The following is a 22,184-nucleotide window of genomic DNA, read 5'->3' as shown; positions in this document are numbered from 1 at the left end:
AAACGCTTTTTTATGTCAAGAAAGCAGGCAACGTAATAACGATGACGGTTGAGTGCGGCTGCAGTGTAGTGTTGAAATTTAACTAGCGGGTGAAGTGTGGAGTGCTTTTCCCGAAAGCCAAACTAGAATTCCGGGATCAGGTTGTTCTCGGAGCTGAACATGTTCAGTTTTCTAAGGATGACCTCTTCTAGAATTTTACTGATGTTGTTGAGGAGGGAGATGGGTCTGTAATTGTTGATTTGGTTTCTTGCTCCTTTCTTTGGGATTGCCAAAATTTTGGCAATTTTCCATCGTTGCGGGAAGTAGCAGTTGTTGAGGCAGTTATTGAGAATGATGGTAAGGAATATGACGAACACGTTGGACAGTCTCTTCAGCATAAAGTTGGAGACTCCATCATGTCCCGCGGACTTCTTAGGTTTTAGGGTGCTGATTATTTCGCTGACTTCTTCCTTTCTGCACAAATTACTTTCTTTGAAGCCAGCTATCCTATTTATTTCCTTAAATTCTTTGGGACCGGGCTTTATTTCCTGGAGTCTTCTCTGGAAATGTATGTTGTTGTGGTGTTGAATCGCATTCCGAAACATAGTGTTGGTTGTCTCTGCTGACCGTGTTGAGTTTTCGGTGATGAATTCGTTGAAGCCGTTTCCTCAGCCGTTGCCTGTGGGCATACAGGTTTTGTATGTAGGTTGGTAGATATTGGTACCTATCCCTTGAGCTCCTGGGAGCCTTTTGTTGAGCTATGGCTGATCCAATGGCCGATTCGAATCCTTCGATGGCACTGTCAATCTCTTCGTTGAGGAGATTCCTGTTGGAAGGAGGAAGAATTAGGCTGCGCTCCATTTCATTGTTGAGTTTCTGCACGTGAAGTCTGCAGTAGTTAATGCAGTCGTCCAGGGTTCTTCTTATAAGCAGAATGGGAAGGTTTAAGTTGATTGTAAGTTGTACTCTTCGTGGTCGGAATCCCTACAAACAGTTGAGCACATGTAATTCAAAAATTTAGGAAGGACATGTACCAAGTTTGAGGAGGCCATACAAAAATCCAACCATGATGGAGTTCTCAGAAAGTTCGGTTTTCCAGTCAACAATTGTTTGTGCTTCAATGTTGATTGTGGTGTCCATCTATTTATGATACCTTGCATTATAGTCACCACCGATTATCCCGATGCTGTCTCCTCAATAGCATTGTTGAGTAAGGCCATGCTGTATATCTCCTATCTGCATTTGATGTACAGACTGATTAAAATCAGTGCTTCTCCTCTTCCTATGTTTGATGGCGGTCGCTTAGCTAGTCCGGTGTCCTCTGATCAAAACTTCGCTGGGGTTTGGTTAAAGATTCGTTCACACGAATGTGTTGCCTGAATGTGTTGTAACCGGAGATGTTGATGTTGTTTCTCCTGGTCACATTGGTTTTGCTGATGAGAGCTATATCTGGTCCGTTGTTCTTCATGAACAAGTTGAATGACGTCCTCTTCTCGAGGCATGGTACGTCCTGATGCGTAGCTTCTTCAATTGCATAGTTCGAAAATAAATATGGCAAGTGCCACTGAATTTTTCTCTTCGCTTAGCTGTGCGTAGTTGGAGGGAACTGCAGAACCGAAAATTCGTTTCACTTTGCCGTTGATGTTGATTGGTGCGTCTTGGTTGGCGTTGTTCTTCTCGGTAGTCTTCTTAGCTGCTGGAGATTGTGCTGGTCTTATGTTTGTGTTATTCTGAAAAGAAATATTATATTTAGGTTTTGTTTGAACAGGCTTGCATGTAAGTCCGATGACTAACATCGCTGCGTAACTAATGCTTGGATGAGCAATAGCACTAGCTGATTTGGCTGTAAGAGCTTGTTGAGTCTTTTTTTCTGCAGCCCTCTTCTTCTGGGAGAGTTTGGCCTTGATGGTTGGACAACCTTTGTAGTTGGCTGGGTGGCCTTTCTTTTTACAGTTGGCGCACCGACATCCGATCCAACATTGTACTTCGGACTGCATTTTCCGGGTTCATGGTCTTCCTTGCATTTGACGCAGACACATTTGTGACCGCAATTCGTAGCTATACATGTCCAAGTCGTTGTTCTTCATTCGTTCCCAGTGGACTTATTGGTTTATGATTTTCATGTAAATTTTCCTGATGTCATAGGACTTTTTTAATTCAACGACGAAGCTGTTCCTGGCCTTGGCATTGGTTCTAGCCGGTTTAAAGGGTGTTACCTTAATGATAGGTAGTCCTTCGTTTCTGAGCTCGTCCTCGACTTCAATCGCTGCATACGATGAATCCCTTTTAGTAAAAGAAGGTTTTTCATGTCTTTGGTGTGAAAGTGTTGAATTCCATACTGTTTTGTACCAGATATTTCCTGATACGATCATGAGAATTCCGGTCACCAGCTTGGATGTATTTAGTTTCCGCTGACTTGTTTCTGATGTTGAAGATCAGCTTTTCACTGTGGCAGAATTTGCTAAATTCAGCAATATTTGAAGAGTAGCAAATGATTGGCGGTAACTTTGGTTACTGTCTTGTCTTGCTGTTGGTACTTGTCTTTTCGATTTGTGGTAGGCTTGGTCCTGGGGCATTAGCACATTGAGATGGGATATTTCCTGCTGGTTGCAGGTTGTCAGTTTTTAGTTCCTCATTCCTTGGTTTCTTCGATTCAGTCTCTGGAGTTGCTTTTGTTCTCTTCTTTTTCTTGTGTTTGACTTCCGTGAAAGGAGTCTCGTTGTCGGCCTCATCATCAGTGAGGCAAATGGATGGGCCGTCGTCTCCATCAAGAACAGGAAAGATGTTGGTAGTTCCATTGATTACACCAAATATACATATTTAAAAAAAAAAACCTTTGTTCCGTCTAAACCAGGGTATAAAAATCCTTAGGTCGCAGGTATAAAACTGCAGGTATACCTGACTACTTGTTTATTTTGGGTGGTTGATGAATACTGATAGTTTAGGATTTAACACGCACAGACATCTTTCTACTATTATTATTATTTCGAATCTAGGGCCCTTGAAACGTCGAAAAATGTCAAAATTTTGAATTCGACAAATCGGACAAAAAGCTCTTTTTACGCTCTATGTATTTTAACTAAATTAATTTGAATTGTTAAGGATAAAATTTAGTTATGCAAATTTGAAATAAAATCAAAAGTAAATCAATTTATTTTGTCCATCGGCGTTGTTAAACAGATTCAATGGAAAACTCAATTATTCGTTGATCTTTTTTTAAAGCCATTTCAGCAGAGACTATAGTTTGGCCAGCAGTGTAATAATATGAAACCCACATGCCATAGACTACTCCTTAGATTTAGATTTGTCCTTTAAAATAATGTCAGAAAATTCTGTGAAAATGCTTATTTAAATTATAGACAAGTTTCATGAATTATATAAAGAAATACATCTTTTGAAATTTCATTTGTCCTTTTGTTTCTTAGAAACCATTTGATTTGAATAATGTTTGCCCTGCAGGATAAAATAACTGATTTCAGACCTGCAAATGTGTACTACCTACTCTTATATTCTTCTTTTATTTTAAATATAAAGGACACATAGTTTTTTTTTATTATAAATAATAAAGACAACTCGGTTCGTTTTAAGGATACTCTATATCTCAATTGAATTGGTCATTCTTTTTAACATAGAAATGGTTGTTGATGACTTTAAATTAAAGAAGAAATGTGCTTTGGGTCAAAGGGATAGTGAAGTATAGTATATGTATAATATATTATATAGTGACCCAAGCTAACCAAATAGATTTCAATTTATTCCTTAAGTTCTATTTTTGGGTTGAAATGTTATTTGGTTATTTAATTTTATTACTTTTTGTTTTCTCTTTGCAGTTTTTTATATTCCGAGTAGCAAGAGGACCTTTTATAGAAGAGTTCTACCAATGTGTTACCCATGGTTTCTACACAGCAGAATGGCAGGAGCAGTTTTACAACACGTTTACATTATTCTTTACCTTCATAATTCCATTGTGCATATTGTTTGTTACTTATATGTCAACATTCAAAACAATTTCAGGTAAGCCAAAAGTTTGAATAAATATGGTTTTCTTATTAGATTTCTGTAAAACCCCGGAAGATGTTAGAAACTTTCTTCGAAGAGTTTTGATTATTAATAAGGTAGAATTTTGAAGTCTTAAATACAAGAAAATTATTTCTTATCAGTTAAAAGGAACATTTTAATATTTATTTTGATGTTAAATGAAAAAGTTGTATGAATAAGCATATAGTTTTTAAAAGTTGGATATCATTTTGAAAAAAAATGATTTTTGAAATTACGGTTGATAATAATTAAATCAAATTTTGCTTGAATATAGAATAAGTAGTACCCGTGGCATGATGTTTAGTGCGTTGGACTGCTCAAGACGCTAGAAGTTTGTGTTGTATTCATCTCTCTCACTCAAGGGAGGCGGAAGTATAAGATTGCGGCTTATGCGCAAAACATGAAAATTGGGGAAATCAACATAGTAATCCCAGAGGTAACCATCTTTTCAATTTGATGAATCTTTACAGCGTTGAATATTCAGTCGACCTGCTGGCTACTGAAAAGCCATCGTATCCAAGAAGCGGCTTCTATCTTCATCTTTTACTGTACGACACCAGACTGACAGTAACAGACAAAGTAGGTAATCACCCTCGAAACTGCTTACAGACAGTCGAGTACGACAGTGATCACTGCGGACTGGCTGCTGTAATGCAGATTCCGAACGAACCGATTCTCGCCTTAGAGAGAGAACTTCGTTCGAGTGACATAGCCCCACCACACAACAGAAACCTGACAAATACAGAAATTGACCAACATTTACAACAGATGAACGAGACAATAAAACGAACGGAGGAACGGACAATATCAAAGTACAAAGTACAGTATTGACGCACTGTGAAGGCACAAGAGTGGCTTACTGACAAGACTCAAAAACTTGTACAGATGACTTACAGACCCACACGACTTGGAGGTAAGGACACTGAAGTCGTCAATGAAAAATCTCAATCTGTTGATTAAGCAGAACTACAGGTTATCAATTAACAAGTACTGGGACCGCAAGATCCGGTCAGTCAATTCCAGTGACCCTAGTATCTTCCCAAAAGATACAAGATATTCAGAAAACACGACGATAATGAACTTCTGTGTCTGAAACTCCAAAGAGCTGAAGAGAACAGGGACGTACTCAGGACAGCGCAAATAGATCTAGAAGAAGCCATCTTAGACGATGACATTTACATAATTGAAGATCCGAAGGAAAAAGTGGAGGCAGTGGGAGCTGCTTTCCAGCAAGTGTACAAAGTGAATGCTAGCATTTGCCCCAACCACGACCTGGAAAACAGAGCAATACTTAATGACTTCTGCCTCCGAAATGATAGTACACAATGGCTATCTAAGAACCGCGGTTTCATGCAGCTCATTGGCGATTCGTTGGCAAATGCCACAATCGCCGAGCAAACGGGACCAAGTTCCTTGATAGTGACAAAGGTTGAGCTTCCGCTCATCTTCAATTCAATAAAAACAAAAAGTCAACAGGTGTCGATGGTATATCCAAAGTTATACTAAGACATTTACCGATGGAGGCACTTGACATTTACACCACACTCTTTATTAATGCACTGAATAATACATATTATCCAGTGCATTGGAAGACCGCTGTGGTTGATCCTCTCCCGAAAAAGGGAAAGGACAACTCGAACCCGTCAAATCTTTGGTCGATAAGTCTTCTTCCGAGCATCAGCAAAGTTTTCGAAAAAATCATTAATAGGGCTCTGACTAAGTGGGCTGTGGAGGCGGACAACAAAATAATTCCGTATAAACAGTTCGGGTTCAAGACGGGTCATGACACAATTCATGCTGCGTCTAAACTCGTTTCTGATATCCAATGGAATAAATCAAAACAACAATGCACAGATGCTTTATTGGTTGATTTAGAAAACGCCTTTGACACCATGTGGTAAGAGGGTCATTACCTAAAACTGAGCAGGCTTGGCATAAGCAAGCCATTGTTGTATATACTTTATGATATGCTTAACGGTAGAAAGTTTGTTGTCGAAAGTGGCAATATAACTTCTACCACAACATTCTCAATTAAAAATGGTCTGCAACAGGGAACGGTGAATTCGCCGATTCTCTTCAGCATTTACACCAGCGATCTTATAGGTAGTCTTACAAAGGCAATTGCGTACGCCAACGATCTTATATCGTAGAAAACGGCCTGAAAGGTCGAGGTTATTATAATTCTCTTGCAGCGTGATTTCGACAAGATTCAGCGATATTGCGACGACTGGAAACTGAAACTGTTCAGAAGTCGGAGACAATTCTGTTCCGGATTCCGTTGGCTAGGGCCACGAGGGATACGTGAAAGAATTGGCACAAGATGGTCATCGTTGATCTTCACGAGCAGCCATTAGCGAGCAAAAGTGTTGTGAAGTACCTCGATATCTGGTTAGATCAGTATTTATATTTCGACAGACATCTAAATGCTGCTCTGACCAGGGCCAAAGGAGCCTTCATTCTGACGAAACGGCTGTTTCTAAGCAGTCGGCTTGACTCCAGAGTGAAGGTAATTTGCTACATGGCCCTCGTACGGCCAATGATCGTGTATGGTTCAACGTTGCCCCTTCCCAGATGGAAAAGTTTCGGGTATTCGAGCGGTAGTGCATACGACGCTGTACCGGCTTATATCGAACAACCGAATCTTCTTACGTGCATTACTATTCCAACGAGGTCCTATACAACGGGGCTCGAATCAAGAGAATACAAATTTTGTGATAAAACTTGTTTTAGACCACATTGCAAGAGCTATGTCTTCGACCAACAATTTAATTTTCGGGGCGTTCTATCCGAACGACGAGTATTTTGAGAGTGCACGCTTGACCGGCTCCAATCCACCGGAAGCATTCCTCAATATGACAACTGCACAAATAGACAACATAAACAACGCATAAAGGACACATGTAAGCGCTTCATTAATATTCGTTTTTTTTTGTTTTCTTTGCTAAATTTGACATTTGCTCCGATTAACAGTTGTCTATTCAAGAGTACCGTTAAAATAAAATGTTGAGTAGATGTTTGCGTACATTTTTAAAACAATTTGGTGTAAGATCGTTTGGTTTTATTTAAAAAGTTAATCATGAGGCGCCTTGAAAAAAGAAACGTTGTTATTTTTCACCATAATAAAGTTGAAACGTACAAAAAAAATTGCTGACATGACATGAAGTTAAATACTGTCGGTGATTTGTGTGGAGGTATAAAAGTGAAGGAAGGATCGAACCAAAGAAGCAGATGGGTCAACCAAAAAAGTTAACAATGAAAGAAGAACGGCTTATAGTAAAACAAAATTAAAGCAAATCCTCGTTTAAGTGCACCAAAAATTGTGCAAGAAGTATTAACGGAATGCAAAAAGAAAATATCTGCAACAACGGTACGCCGAACAATAAAGACAATGGTCGTGTTGCCCAAAAAAAGCCATTTATCAATAAGCGCAACAGACAAATTCAGATCAAATTTGCGAGGTAACACAAAAATAAGGATGCAACTTGGTGGGATGATGTAATATTTGCTGACGTGAGTAAGTACAACCTCTTCGACGGTATATTGAAAAAGCAATACTATTTGAGGATCCTAAAAGAAAATTTAAGGCAAAGTTCTGAGAAAATGGGCATTTTAAAGAAATTCAAATTTTACAGGACAACGACCCGAAGCACAAGGCGTATGTTGTAAGGGAATGTCTTCTGTATAACTCTCCAATAGTTATCCAAGCACTTCCAGCATTTCCAGACCCTAACCCAATAAGTGCACTAAAGCAACGGCTTCAAGAAAAATGAAGCACAATAGACATTGAATACCTTCAACGACGGAGTTTTATCCAATCAAGGGTATCCAAAAAAATATTAAAATTAATTAAAAAGTTAATATAAGTATGTAAAAAAAAAGAATATTAATGAAGTGTTTTTTTTTATTTGTCGTATTCTTTATTTATTTTGTTAATTTGCTATTTTAATTAAAAAATGTATACATATTGAAATTATTAAATACAAAATATTTTAAAGAAAAACTGGTTTTTAACTTTTTTAAGTTTAAAGTGAAAAGTAAAGTGTTTTTTTATGGAAAGACACAAAAAAAACGAATATTTATGGCACTCACTGTACATTAATTTTGGGTAAAACAGAATTGCTATTTTACAGCTGCTAACTTCACAAATATCTCAAGTTTACCATGACAGTTTCATTTTTGTAACCCCGAGAATTCTTGAAAATATCTCGGTATACAGTGCCTTACATATTTATGTATATAGAGGTTAGTTGTCATATTTTTGTTCTTAGCAAACCCCTCATGTGTCACAATATTTCTCTGGAAATAAAAATGTTTAGTATTAAAGAACTTTGTTACTACCAGCATGTTTATTAATTATGTAATATTAAAAGTCCACTAAAGACATGTACAAAAATAAAATAGAATATTCATTAAATTTTAATATATATATATTTTTGTTTGTATTTTAATATTTTCTTTCTCTTCTTTTCAGATAGTGAAAAAATGTTCCAAGGATCCAAGTTGGCTGTATACACTAACAAACCAACAGTTCAAACGAATCGACAACGGCTCATACAAAAAGCTAAAATGAAGTCCTTGCGCATTTCAGTTGTGATAATTGCTGCATTTTTAATATGCTGGACCCCCTACAATGTGATGATGATAATATTTACCTTTCTTAATCCAGATAAAAGGGTAAGATTGAATAATTAGAAAATACACCCACAAACAAAAAAGAAGCAATGTGCAATCCTTTGCATTTATTCAATTTTAAAATCTGATAAATGTTGGCATTTAATTTTAATGAAGTCATTATGTAACGTTAAGTAACTTTAAGTAGGATACATTTTCTTCATCCAATTGAGGCGTCAATCGCAAATTGCTATTCAATTTTAGCTTTATTTAATTAACTGAGTGTAAATGCAACATGATTCACATGAAATTTGTTAACTGTCAATACACAGTTAAAACTTTTTAGACGGAAGGTACGACATTTACAAACAATTTGGTTTTCTTAAAATTTTGGAAATCGAATAATTGTTAGTTTATTTTGGCAAATAAGTATTTTGGCTATAAAAAAATAATTTTGAAAATAAAAAAATATAAACAAATGTTAAAGTTTAGAAATGCTAAGTAAATTTTCCCGAGATATGCTAAAATTGGATTCATATTCTTACTAGCTTTTAAACGATACTTCGTCCGCAGCTTTATTTATTGTTATTGCAAATTCTGCTTTCAGAGGAAACTGCACTCTTTCAGTCATGATTTTAGCATTTATAATATTTCGTTGTACCCGTGGCATGATGGTTAGTGCGTTGGGCTCTCATGCGAGAGGTCGTGGGTTCGATCCCTGTATATGCCAACGAAAAACATCGTTTAGATATTTAGTAGGGTGAAAATTTTCCATTCTATTTTATGCTATGAATTATTAGTTCTTAATTTGACTTAAAAGCGTAACTAATAATTCTGATTTACGAATTTCCTTAGAAATTTCACATAACTTTCCAAAACAATGACACGAGTATCTCCTAGATTCCTGCTAGACAAGACCAAGTTTGTCATTCGTGAAATTTCGAACGCTGGTGTATTTAATGTCTATAGCTGTGAAAATGGTATTCATCAGCTTTATATTCAACCACTGCATTCGGAATTTAAAGGATGTTTTTTTTAGACGTCAGGTTCCCAAGAAGAAATAAAATTTAAAACTTGATGTTATGGTTAGGTATTCAGTTTTGTTAGAAAGCTATAGGGGTTTTTCATTATGTTTTAAAAATGATGATGACTCGAATAAGTCACAGTTGAGTGGACCAATATTGGGGCTTATGTCATCATATTCTCTTCCAAGGTTTCAATCGTCTCAGGCTTATCTGTTAAGGCATGCTACTCCACATAACCCCACAAAATACAGTCCATCGAACGAACTTGTAGCCCACCTTACATAGACTCATGAAGCGATATAATGCCCTGAGCAAAAGTTTCCTTAAATAAATTGATTATTTCCTTGCGTCGCCCAAACCAAGCCATTATTTCTATAATAAATTTGCAAGATTTGCAAATTTGGCAAATAAATTTGAGTATAAATCAAATGACAGCTGTCAAAGAAATCAGCTTCGGAAAAAGTATTGCCAAAATTAAAACCACACGTCTAAAAAAAACACCCGTTATATTCTTTTTACAAGAGTGTTTCCAAGATTTCCAAGAATCCAAGTGTATAATATTTCGATCGAAGTGGAAAACATTGCATTTGGTTTTAGTGACATAATCAAAGGAAATGTTATACAAATATTTAAATTATTGACGTCTGAAAGTATCTTGAGATGAATGTCGAGATACTAAGTCATAATCTCAAGCGGATTGAAAATAAGACTGTTGGCATTGAATATTCAATGTTACGAGTATTTAATGATGTTGGATACAAAATACATAGTTCAAGTACAAGTTTTCAATAAAATTGAGTGATGTACATATACTTCCATTAAACTTCGTCCATAAAATATGTAAATACAAACTGAACATCTTGGTTGTATTTTGAAAGATCCGGTGTTTACTTGAGAAGAAAATCAACCTACATATGCAGACATCCAAAATTAGTGTTGGGAATGCACCAAACTAAACTATTGACGTGTATTCCAGCTTCCTGGTACAAGCGCAGTCAACTATCTATTACTCGTAGATAAACAAAATATGTTCGAATTTGAGGTAGTTTTTGAAAGTTTTGAGTTTGAGAATATTTGAACACACAAGCTCCTTTGAAAGGTATATACCTACTTGTGTTATGCATTACTTATTCCGTAGATTATATTCAAGTTAAAAGAGCAGCTTTAAAAAAAAGTAGTTCTTAAGAAAAGTAAACATTTCAATACTGATAGAGGATTTACTTGATATCTTTTATCATTTCTTCTCATAAGCTAATCTGGAAAAAAATAAATTTAAAATGTTGGTGAATTTGTACACATAAGTTCAAAAAAGTTTGCGTATTTTTCAGCTGCTCAAGAGCAAAATGAGTGACATTTTGTTCTCAATGATACTAGGAAATTCTGCAATTTTTATAAAAGCCAGTACAACGGAGTCCGAGAATTCAAAACGTATGCAATAAAAGTGGGCATAGATTTTTCTTAACGTTATTGAAAATAGCTTTTTCTTCATTAAAATAAATTCTAAAAAGAGGCTGGCAACCCACCTACCCAGATATGGATAAATACCTTCCATTTCGTTCGTCGATTTGCTTTGTTCAAGACTTTAACAAAATATTCCTAACAATAGTTTTTGCAAGATAAATAATTTGAAGTCAAAATCTTTATTTGTTCTCCTAATACCTGAGTCGGAAACCATTTCTTTTGTGTTGTTTTTGTTGGTTTGTTAAAAATATTTCTAGTTGAATTTTTTCTAAATAAAATTAACTAAGAATTACCAAAATTATTTTTTATATTATGATAAATAGTTTAATTTCAAAATCTATTTTTGGTAACGAGATTTTTAGTCGATAACCAATTTTTACAAATTTTAGTAACATTTCTTTAAAAGTTTTTCTAATAAAATTTGCACAGAATAATATAATTTTGAAGTCAAAGCCTTCATTTCTTCAAGAGATGCCAAGAATCGAATACAATACAATATATTCTATAAAATAGAATTAGTTTGAAGCCAATATTTTTTAACAACTTTTAGTAATTCTAAATTTTAGGTTTTTATTTTTTTGTAAAAAAAACTGCGGATTCGATTTTTCGCAAAATTAGATAGATAGAAAGATAGATAGATAGATAATTCGATTTATTAACATTCGTTTATGTACATTGTTTACAAAAATAATTTAGTAAAATCGTTAAGGCTTTGCTATGCCCAGGCCCGGATTAATAGGGGAGCTAGGGGGACTACAGCCCCGGGCCCCACGGAAACGTGGGCCCATTCCATAAAGAAATTTAAACCGTAAAACCGCTATATTCAAACTGTACAATTTAATAAACTAGAAAAATAAAAACCAAAATTAGTTGACCCACAAAATCTTAATTTGAAAGCTAACCCCAAAAACGTTAAACCCATATAGCCCAACTTGCAATTAATCCCATAAACTTAAAACCAACATATAGCTCAACTCGCTAGTATCTCCAAAATGTCAAACCCACATAGCATAGTCGCTGTTAACTCAATGCCTCGTATTTTTTTTTTGTAAGGTGTGGAAATATGCTGGACTAATTAGTAATTATCTCGGGTACCTTATTTATTTTTGATTAAGAGGGATGTGCGAATTGAGAGTTAAAGTACATTTCTATACTAGTGTGGTCAAATTTAGAATTGTTAATTTCCACGACTCCGTTTTGAGTTTAATAAGCAAAATAAATTTTGCAGCAGAAGTATTGAATCGTATTTTTCGACACAACGTACGTAAAGTTGAATTTCCCGAAACCATCCCGTGTGCAAAATTCAACTTTACGCGAATTACGAGTATCTAAAAATTAGTGTTCGACTTAAAGGTGTTCGAATTGAAATATTTTACTACTAGTTTTTTTAAAGAGGCACTAAAAAGCAATGTATGTATTTGTTTTGTTTTGTTAAAACATCGACACTTGAGAAGAAAAAAAAAACAAACTTTTTTCTTTTCAAGTTCAAAGAGAAAAAAGTGAACTTATTTCAACATTTAAAGTACGTAACTGGATCGTTGAAAAACAAATGATTGACTTTTTTACAAACGTTTCTCTAGCTCTTAGTATTCTTAACAATACCTATAGCTAATTGTGAAGCAGAAATATCTTTATCAGTCGTTAAAAGAATACAAAATATGTACCGATCTTCGATGTTTCATGAAAGATTATCATCTTTAACTCGTTTAGCAATCAAATCAAATTATGAATATCGATTGAGTTTAATGATCTTTTAAAAGCTAAGAATAAAAGCATGGCAAATGTTGCCGTCTGCCTGAATTGACTTATTTCGAGTTTAAAATTTAATGTAAACATTCTAAAGTTATAAACTATGAGTTGTAAAGGGTGTCCCAAAATTAACGCAAGATTTGAATTAAATAGAAAATGCCGTTTTTAGTCTTTTGATAGTTATATTTTTATTGACTCGTAAAGTACATAGGATAGGGTTATGTATGGAATAACACATCGGACAAATGGCCTCCACGGCTTTGCATGCACATGCGCACTCTTTTGTTGAAATTTTATACGACCATTCTGCATAAATGTGGCTGAAATTCGTTGATGCAGTGTTGAATCTCCTCCTTGAATGCACGGGTGGTTGTGGGCTTGTTAACATAGACTTGTGATTTCAAATAACCCCATAAAAAGAAGTCTAATGGTGTTAAATAACACGATCTGGGAGGCCAATTTTGATCACCGAAACGAGAGAGTACACGACCTGGAAATGTCTCATGCAATAATTGAATTGTTTCACGATCTGTATGACATGTGGCACCGTCTTGTTGAAGCCACATATTGGACACATCAATATCATCCACTTTTGGCAGAAAGAACTGTGTAATCATGTCGCGATATCGAGCACCAGTAACAGTCACTGCTTGACCAGCATCAATTTCAAAAAAATATAGCCCAATTATGCCTCCAGCCCAAAATCCACACCATATAATCACGCGTTGTGGATGCATTTGTTTTTCGACAATCACATGTGGGTTCTCCGAACCCCAAATGCGGCAATTTTGGCGATTGACAAAGCCATCAAGATGAAAATGTGCTTCATCGCTTAGGATGATTTTGCTCGAAAAATCAGGGTCCATTTGTTGATGTTCAATAATCCATTCAACGAACTCTCTTCTCTGTCCATGGTCATTAGGCTTCAATTGTTGTGTTAATTGAAATTTGTAAGCATGAAGACACAGATCTTTGGTGAGTATACGCTGTAAAGAGGTTCTTGAAATTTGCAATTCTTGTCCACGACGTCGAATTGAGGTTCCTGGATTGTCAGCAACATTCTCACGCACAGCTTCGACATTCACATTTTAACGGCTTGTTTTTGGACGACCATCAGTGTGTTTGGCGTCTCCAACGGATCCAGTTTCTATGAATTTTTCACAGTTGACGAAGTTAAAACACTATTCCGACAATATTTTGTATGAAATTTTCGAACTGCAGCCGCCAAGCTTTCACTATTTTTGAAATATTCTTTAATAATGAAGATTCGTTGTTCTATCGTGTAACGCTCCATTTTTAATAACCCTATACTGTTAGCTGTCAAATTGCTTTTTTCAGGGTTGCCAACACTTCACTGCACAAATGGCGGCAAATTCAAATCTTGCGTTGATTTTGGGACACCCTTTATATACATTAAAAAATTTTAAAAATAGTAGTTTGTTTATTCATTTTGTTTAATTCTATAGTACAATATTTAAAAAAAAATTAATTATATCTTCAAACGTTCAAATATAATTTCAACAAAAAAAAAATAGAGAGAAAAAAACTATCAAATATGTAATTAATACCTATATAAAACTGTTACGGTATGACTAATATAGGATCATAGGGGTTATCTAGATTACCATTTAAGAGTTGCTTTGTATATTGAAGTGTTAGAATGTTTTGTGAAAAGTAAAGCCTTCTAATTTCTTGTAACATTGGACAAACAGCTAAGAAGTGGTACACATTCTCAATTTCATTACGGTTGCACAAAGTACATTTTGGATCAAGGTCTACTCTATGTGGCTTATAGTTTAAATTCAGCATCTTATTTCTTAGCAGTAGCATCGACATATTTATTGCAAAAGAATTTACTCCACATGAGATTTATTGCTGTTTTGGCAGCAATACATTTTTCTTTAACATGAGGGCGGAGATCAAGGTTATACGTTATTAGAAAACCTAAGTATTTGTATTGAAAAACTATTTCTAACGGTTCGCGATCTAAAAACCATTTTTCATTGGGAACTCTTCTTCGCTGAGTACTTTCAAAAATAATTATTTTTGACTATGTGGCGTTAATTTTGAGATCCCACAAATCACAAAATCTTATGAGTTTATTAATTTGAAGCTGTAAAGATGTGGGGTTATCAGCCAAAATAACAATGTCATCCGCGTATAAAAGCATCTTTATAAGTGTATCACCGACAATGACTCCACCCGGAAAATCTTGAGATACTTCGTCAATAAATAGTGAAAATATAATGGGACTTAATCCACATCCTTGAGGAACACCACATGTTGTATTAAAAAAGCCAGACATCGAATTTCCATTCCAAACTGCAGCAGATGTGCCAGTTTAAAAGAGTTTGTACAAATTTAGAAATTTAGTGGTTAAACCCAAAGTAGATAATTTATATATTAAAGAGTCTCTGTTCACCGTTTCAAATGCCGCCTGAAAATCAACGAAAAAGGCGTAAATTTTCTTTTTCTTTTCAAAAATTCTTTACTATGCTTGTAAGAGTAAATATATGGTCTATTGTAGATAATCCTGCTCGAAAGCCGGCTTGGAAAATACTAAGGAGTTTATTCTCTTCAACCCATTTTGTCAACCTTTGGTATAAAAGATGGGTGAATATTTTCCTAAGACATGGCAGAATCGAAATGCCCCTGTAGTTGCTCGGAAGTTGCAAATCCCTTTATTTTTAAATATCACAGATCCATGCTTTTAGGAAACTCTTTAGAAATTCTTCTTCTTTAAGAAGTCTATGATTTAGAAAATTCGGAGTTCCATATTTATAAAATTCACACGGTATACCATCAACTCCTGCAGGGAAACTATTTCTTCTGGTGACTTCACATTGCTGCGGAGCAAATTTCTGCGTATTTCACATAAAATTGGACACTCTCCTGTGAAATGGATTACATATTATCTTACTCTTAAGTTACAAAGGCTACAGTAGATAGGCAGATCCTCTCAATGAGGTATTTAATTAAGAATTATCATTTCTCCTCTCATTTTGAAAATTGCCGATATGAGCTCCTGTTTGTTCGCGTTTCGAAAGTAGTTACGTTCGCATAAATTGTGATTTAAATCGTTCTACGTAGGTCTATGCATCGATAATGTAGCTTCTTTAATAGCGTCGACTCTCAGTTTTTCATCTTAATTTGCAATAAGATTCCGGAGGTCGTGATCGCAGTATTGAGTATTTTCATTAACTATTCGAAAGTCCGTTCTACAGTAGGCAGCATGGTCTTCTAGCTTCTTATGCCACAGATTTTTCTTCTCAATTGTTTTCAATGCCAGAATTTCTGGGAGTCTTTCATCTGGCATATTAATTTTGTTTGATATAATCAACATGACATTTAAAAGTTTTGATTAAGAGCGGTGTCTCAATTGAGATCATGTAGTTTGGGGTGTTTTTCGGTAAACGAAAGCATTTTTTAATGAAGAACCTCTGAAGTTTTTCGAACGTTTCAAACTTCTGCCCTCCCCATACCGGTGCTGCATACATTATAATAGATTCCGCCACTGCAACAAAGACCTTATATTTAACACTATGTGATACTGACTGCAGAATAGTGATCGGCGTACAACGGTAACAAAAGATGCATTTAAATCGACAAAAATACGTAGAGCTTCTATTCTTGTTTAACAGAGGTTACCACTGGCTTGCAGCACAAATATATTGTCGATAGTCTAAAACCTGCCTGAAATTTCCCAAACAACTTATTATTATGAATCCAACGAGTCAATGGGTTATTAAATAATGATGCGAGTATATTTTAGGTGGCTCTGAGGAAGGATATCCCACAGTAGTTGGATGGATCATCAATGTTGCCTTTTTTATGTATGGGAAAAATTATGGAATTTTTTAACTGTTCGGGTAGTATTCCAGTATTCAAAATTGTATTGAAAGCCGATGTTAAATTTAAAGTTAGCCTTTCTGTTACATATTTCCTTTTCCTTTTTTTAACTTCGTCATGAGTTATGACACTATCCACTATCGTATCTATCGAGTGCGAAAGTTTAGCGTATTGGATAGGAAGCGTAAGACTCTCTGGGTTCAAAAGTAACTTGAAGTGATTATGCAATACATCGATATTTAGTTTCCTGATTTTTGGTTTTGATCCATTTAATTGGTTAATCGCTATCCGGATTTTTTGTTGAAATCTTTGCATTTTCTAAGTTTAAGAGCCTCAATTTCATAAAACTTTGTTTTTTTCTCAAAATTTTACCAGAGGCCAAAAACGTTATTCTTCTTTGCATAGAATTATTTTGAAGATAAAACTATTTTTTGTTTGTAAAATATTTGAGGTGACGATTATTGTGCTTTAATTTTTTGAGAGTCCTTTCTCCATCTTTCTGTGTTATTATCTGCACACCAAAATTTATTTGAAGTCGATATCTCTACTGGGTCATGAGACATGGACAACGAAGAAAGAAAGAAAGATTCTAAGGCCCTTGAAACGTGCCAGAAATGTCAACATTTTTAATTCGACAAATCGGACCGATTACAATAATTTTCTATGGGAAGTCAAAAAAAATGTAGTACCCGTGGCATGATGGTTAGTGCGTTGTACTGTCATGCAAGGGGTCTTGGGTTAATTTACAAAAACTAATTTTCGCGGGTACTGCCTCTTGCGAGGAATTGACAAATCCTTCAAGAGTAATTCTTGTCATGAAAAAGTGCTTTCTCAAACTAGCCGTTCGGATTCGGCCTAAAATTGTAGGTCCCTTCCATTCCTGACAACAGTACTCGCACACAGGAATGGTTGAGAGTTGTAAGTCACTAGGCCCTGGTTCACAACGGACTGTTGCGCCACTCCATTTGATTTGATTTGAAGTCAAAAAATAATAAATGAAATGTGGAAGTGTTAATTTAATTTGGAAATAGGTAAATGTTTTTAAAGCAATAAGGGAAGTCGTGCTGCTGGTAATTTTTTTATACTGGTCTTCATAAAACCATTATTTTATAGATATTTAGAGATGTTGGAAATAGACCAAGAATTCCATAAAAGTAGATTTCCACTTTTGGATCTTGTATTGGTAAAAGCTGGGAATAATGTTTAATTTATGGTTAAAAGGTTCGAGTTCAAGGAAAATTCGACTAGAGTTGAGTTATCTCATTTTGATATTCAAAAGTTTATGACCAATGTATCTCCTCTTTAATCCTTCACTATTTTCCTAAAGCTCGGACTGTGTTTAAAAACTTTAAACATGTTACGGGTATTAGTAACCCCTTGAGTGTCTATTAATTATACCCTACAATACTGTTTTCTTTGTTTTGGCTATGCCATAATGGCGGATATGGCTTATCTTATGATTTCCGCCTGGCTACCAATGAACAAGTATTTTTGTTTATACAATTTAAGGAGAAAGATCTACAATTACCTCTGCTTGAGAAATGAGTTATCATGGTTCAAGCAATACCTGTCTATGCTATAGTCTCTGAATGTTTGCCATGTTTTCAAGGCTGATTGCTTGAACTGAATTTTTTAACAAGACCTAAATCCTACATACACATATCGCAAATAAAACATCTAGTTAACGTCATGGTAGTAACATATATTCTATTTATAAAGCAAGGACTTCATTTACCATCCTTTAACGGGTTACAAGCTTCCAAGTGCATTTAAAACACAAATGGCATTCGAGTAAATTCGTAGTTAACATTGACGGTGATGGATGGCGGTTTGTTTTGTATATACGTATGATGTATCATACAGTTCGGATTCAATGATATGGATATCCCTACCGTGATATTTGCTTATACCTAAATTGAATCTGTTGGTGCATTTAGAGCAGATAAATGTTTTGCGATATTTGATGATAGTTCGGAATAAATGTTGTATCCTTCATGTTAATCATTGGAAACTTGGTATTTGTCTCACTGATGAATGAGACACGTCATCGTCGTTCAATATCATGCTACCAATTAAAATGAATCATGCAAATATAACTGCATTAGAATTGAACTAAGAATTTCTAAAATTACCTTGTTTGCCAAACACCCATAGGCCTAGGTTTTTAATACACATAAGAACATTTAGTAAATTCTTCGTGTGATTTATAAAGTTCTATTGTATCAATCATTAATGTTGATAATCAATTAGAGATTTCTAAATGTTAAAATAAATACCCAGAAACTGGGAAGTATTTGTAAAATATGTAAATAGGTTTTCAAAAGATATTTCCTTTTAGAACAAACGTTTCTGTTTATTTTATAAATATCTTTTTTTTAATGACTTATATAAATTCAACACAAAATTGTTTTCATTTAACTATACAAAAATTCACAACATTTTTCCATTGATGATACATGCCGATAAAAATCCTGACATAATGGGTGATTAAATTTTAAGGGCCAATGTTGAATGTGAAATACACGTAAACGTTAAGTTTTTTTCTGCATTTTATTTGACATTTCTCAACTTCGGACTAATTCAATTTGAATTATGGAAAGATACACAATCGAGCAACGTGTTAAAGTTATTGAGACTTATTATGAAAATGGGCATTCAGATCAAAATTCGTGATTTTTTTGTTCAAATAAATTGTCCAAATGTATGTACAATCGAAAAATAGTGCAAAAATTTGAGAAAACCGGGTCTGGAGAAGATGTGAAACCACCAGTGGGTGCTTCTACAGCTCGTACTGCAGAAAACATTGGTCCAGTTCGCAATAGTATGGCTAAAGAGCCGCTTACCTTTCCTCTTTATCGTTCCCAAATACTGAACCTCTCACGCTCATCGTTGTTGAACATTGTGCATAAACATTTGCATTTACTAGCTTACAAGGAGCAATTGACTCAAGAACTAAAGCTAAATATTTTCTTCCATTAATAACACCCGTGTTTTTTTGCTTTCTATTCATCGGCAGTAGCCAGATTTTTGTACTTAAAAATTGGTACAACTTAACGAAGATTTGTCAGAATAATAATAAAAAACACAAATATAAGAAAGTTTTGTGAAAATTAACTTCAGCAAAAAAAAACTAACTAAAACTAATAAAATGGACGATTTTCTATAAAAAAAAAGTTAATTTAACAATTGCTTCAAGGAGCGGGTTTGTTCGTAGACTACATTAACATGTGTTGTTCAAAGGAGATTGAAGCTCGCCGCAACTCTATATATACCTGAATCGAGTTGAAATTAGCTTGATTCGACTCGATTCCGGTCGGGGATTGGAGTCGAGTCAAAATTTGTGAAGAAAAACCAGTGTGGAGGAGTTGGTTTTACAGATAATGCATTATGGTCTGTTTATTTGCATGTTTGTGTACAAAAAATATAGTTTTATTTTAATCAAATTAAAAAAAATGCACATAGAGTAGTTAGCATATTCTTGTATACTGCTGAACTATTCAGTCCTTCATTGTTAAGCACGAATCAAACTATCTCACTTGCATTTCATAAGAAACATCGAAATACCTTTGTATTTTAGAAAGTGCTGCCAAACTTAATAATTCTTAAATCTTCTTGTGCGGTGGAAACACCAAAAAGATTTATTCAAAAATTAATTATCTTTTCTATTGATTGCTCTTGTAAAATAAGCCCAGTTAGTATTTTTTCATTAACAATACTAAATAATATCAACAGTACAAGATTGATTTTTTTCCTCAATGGAAAACACATGATTCCAAATGCACAACTACTCAACGAACACATCCATCGAGATACAAATCGTACCAACATTTGAGAACGAAATCACATAAGATCTATTTGAGACTCGTATAAATGTCAAAAACCCATCCGTAATAAGATTGTACTTTAACTTTTATAGGTAGTATTCATACTACGGATATTATTTTTGTTATTCATGTAAAATCCTACTATACTATTGATAGATTTTCCAACAAAATACAAATTTTGTTTGGAGCAGTTGTCACCTTTGAATCTTTGATGTTTTGACATTTGAAAAGCGAAAAAAGGGAATAATAACCGTTTCAACAAAGCATTGAAATAGTTAAAATTCGGTTTGACAAGCAAGTGATGCGTGTTTTCGAAAACTGAGATTCGTTGATTCTTCGTCAATCTTTCGAATTAAAAATTTAACAAATGATATTACTTCATATTTTGCATTGAGTTAGGTCTTAAGACCTTAAAAGTTTGGTTAACACAAGAACTCAAGCCGATGGATCACTAGGAACATACACACAGGTTGTTCCGTGCTATGTCTTTAAAGTGCATCAAAATGTAATAAATTTTCATAAAAAAATCATCATCCCATTTTTACCTCGGAAACTACGATAATAAGTAGAATTTTCGCATTTAAAGTTCGAGAAATCCAAAAATTATTGTTGAAAAGCGTTAAGTTGTCATTGTTTCGTTATTGGGCTGGATGGATGGCGGTGTGACTGGACCTTACTTATTTGAAAATGAATGTAATTCAACTGTTACAGTTAATGGATTGCGCAACTGAGCTGTTCTTTATAATAGTTTTGTGACCGAAACTGGGCGATATAGAGTGCACAATGGAGGTTTATTTCTTAAAAAAGGTTATAACTATTGATAAAGGTTGTTACTGAAATTTTGTCATTTAACAGATTAAGACTTTTTTCTTTGCCCACGTTCGTTTTTTTTTACTTTTAAATGACGTACCTAACTTTTAAGAAATACTAGTTTATTTTTTGTATCAAAACGAAACCTCTTGTTTGAAAAATGTATTATACTTGTAGTACCCGTGGCATGATGGTTAGTGCGTTGGCCTAAGAACGATAATGACTTTTTATGTCTGAAACTCCAAAGAACTAAAGAGAACAGAGACGTACTCAAGACAGCGCAAACAGATCCAGAAGAAGCGGACGCTGACTTCTTTAAAATTGAAGATCCGAAAGAAAAAGTGGGAGTTGCTTTTCAGCGTACAAGGTGAATGTTAGCATTCACCCCAACCACGACCTGGAAAACAGAGATCCACTTTTACCTTTGTATATGAAAACTATAGTACTCTCATGGTGGAATTCGAATAGGGCGGCATCTACATATTTTTTGTGGAACGTCTAGCGAAAACATTCATGGAAAAATTCATTACAGTCGGGAGACTTACAAATGTTATAATTTGAAGTTATAAAGTGAAGTGGCTTGATGGTTAGTGCGTTGGACTGTCATGCAAGGGGTCTTGGGTTCAATCCCTGCCTGTGCCACCTTAATTTAAAAAAAAATAATTTTCGCGGGTACTGCCTCTTGCGAGGAATTGACAAATCCTTCAAGAGTAATTCTTGTCATGAAAAAGTGCTTTCTCAAACTAGCCGTTCGGATTCGGCCTAAAATTGTAGGTCCCCTCCATTCCTGACAATAGTACTCGCACACAGGAATGGTTGAGAGTTGTAAGTCACTAGG

General features: G+C 34.9%; 1 protein-coding gene across 2 annotated transcripts in view; it reads left to right on the top strand.

Moving 5' to 3' along the window:
• Window positions 1-22,184, top strand: part of LOC129948373 (gonadotropin-releasing hormone receptor) — a 247,702-nt gene that overhangs the window by 222,223 nt on the left and 3,295 nt on the right. For both annotated transcript variants that reach the window (XM_056059348.1, XM_056059347.1), the window contains 2 exons: window positions 3,810-3,993; window positions 8,489-8,691. In XM_056059348.1, the coding sequence (XP_055915323.1) occupies window positions 3,810-3,993; window positions 8,489-8,691 (387 nt within the window). The remainder of the gene's footprint in view (window positions 1-3,809; window positions 3,994-8,488; window positions 8,692-22,184) is intronic.

The sequence above is a fragment of the Eupeodes corollae genome, chromosome 2 (genome assembly GCF_945859685.1).
Source record: "Eupeodes corollae chromosome 2, idEupCoro1.1, whole genome shotgun sequence".
In the NCBI taxonomy this organism is placed as follows: domain Eukaryota; kingdom Metazoa; phylum Arthropoda; class Insecta; order Diptera; family Syrphidae; genus Eupeodes; species Eupeodes corollae.
This window is presented reverse-complemented; position numbering and strand designations above follow the sequence as displayed.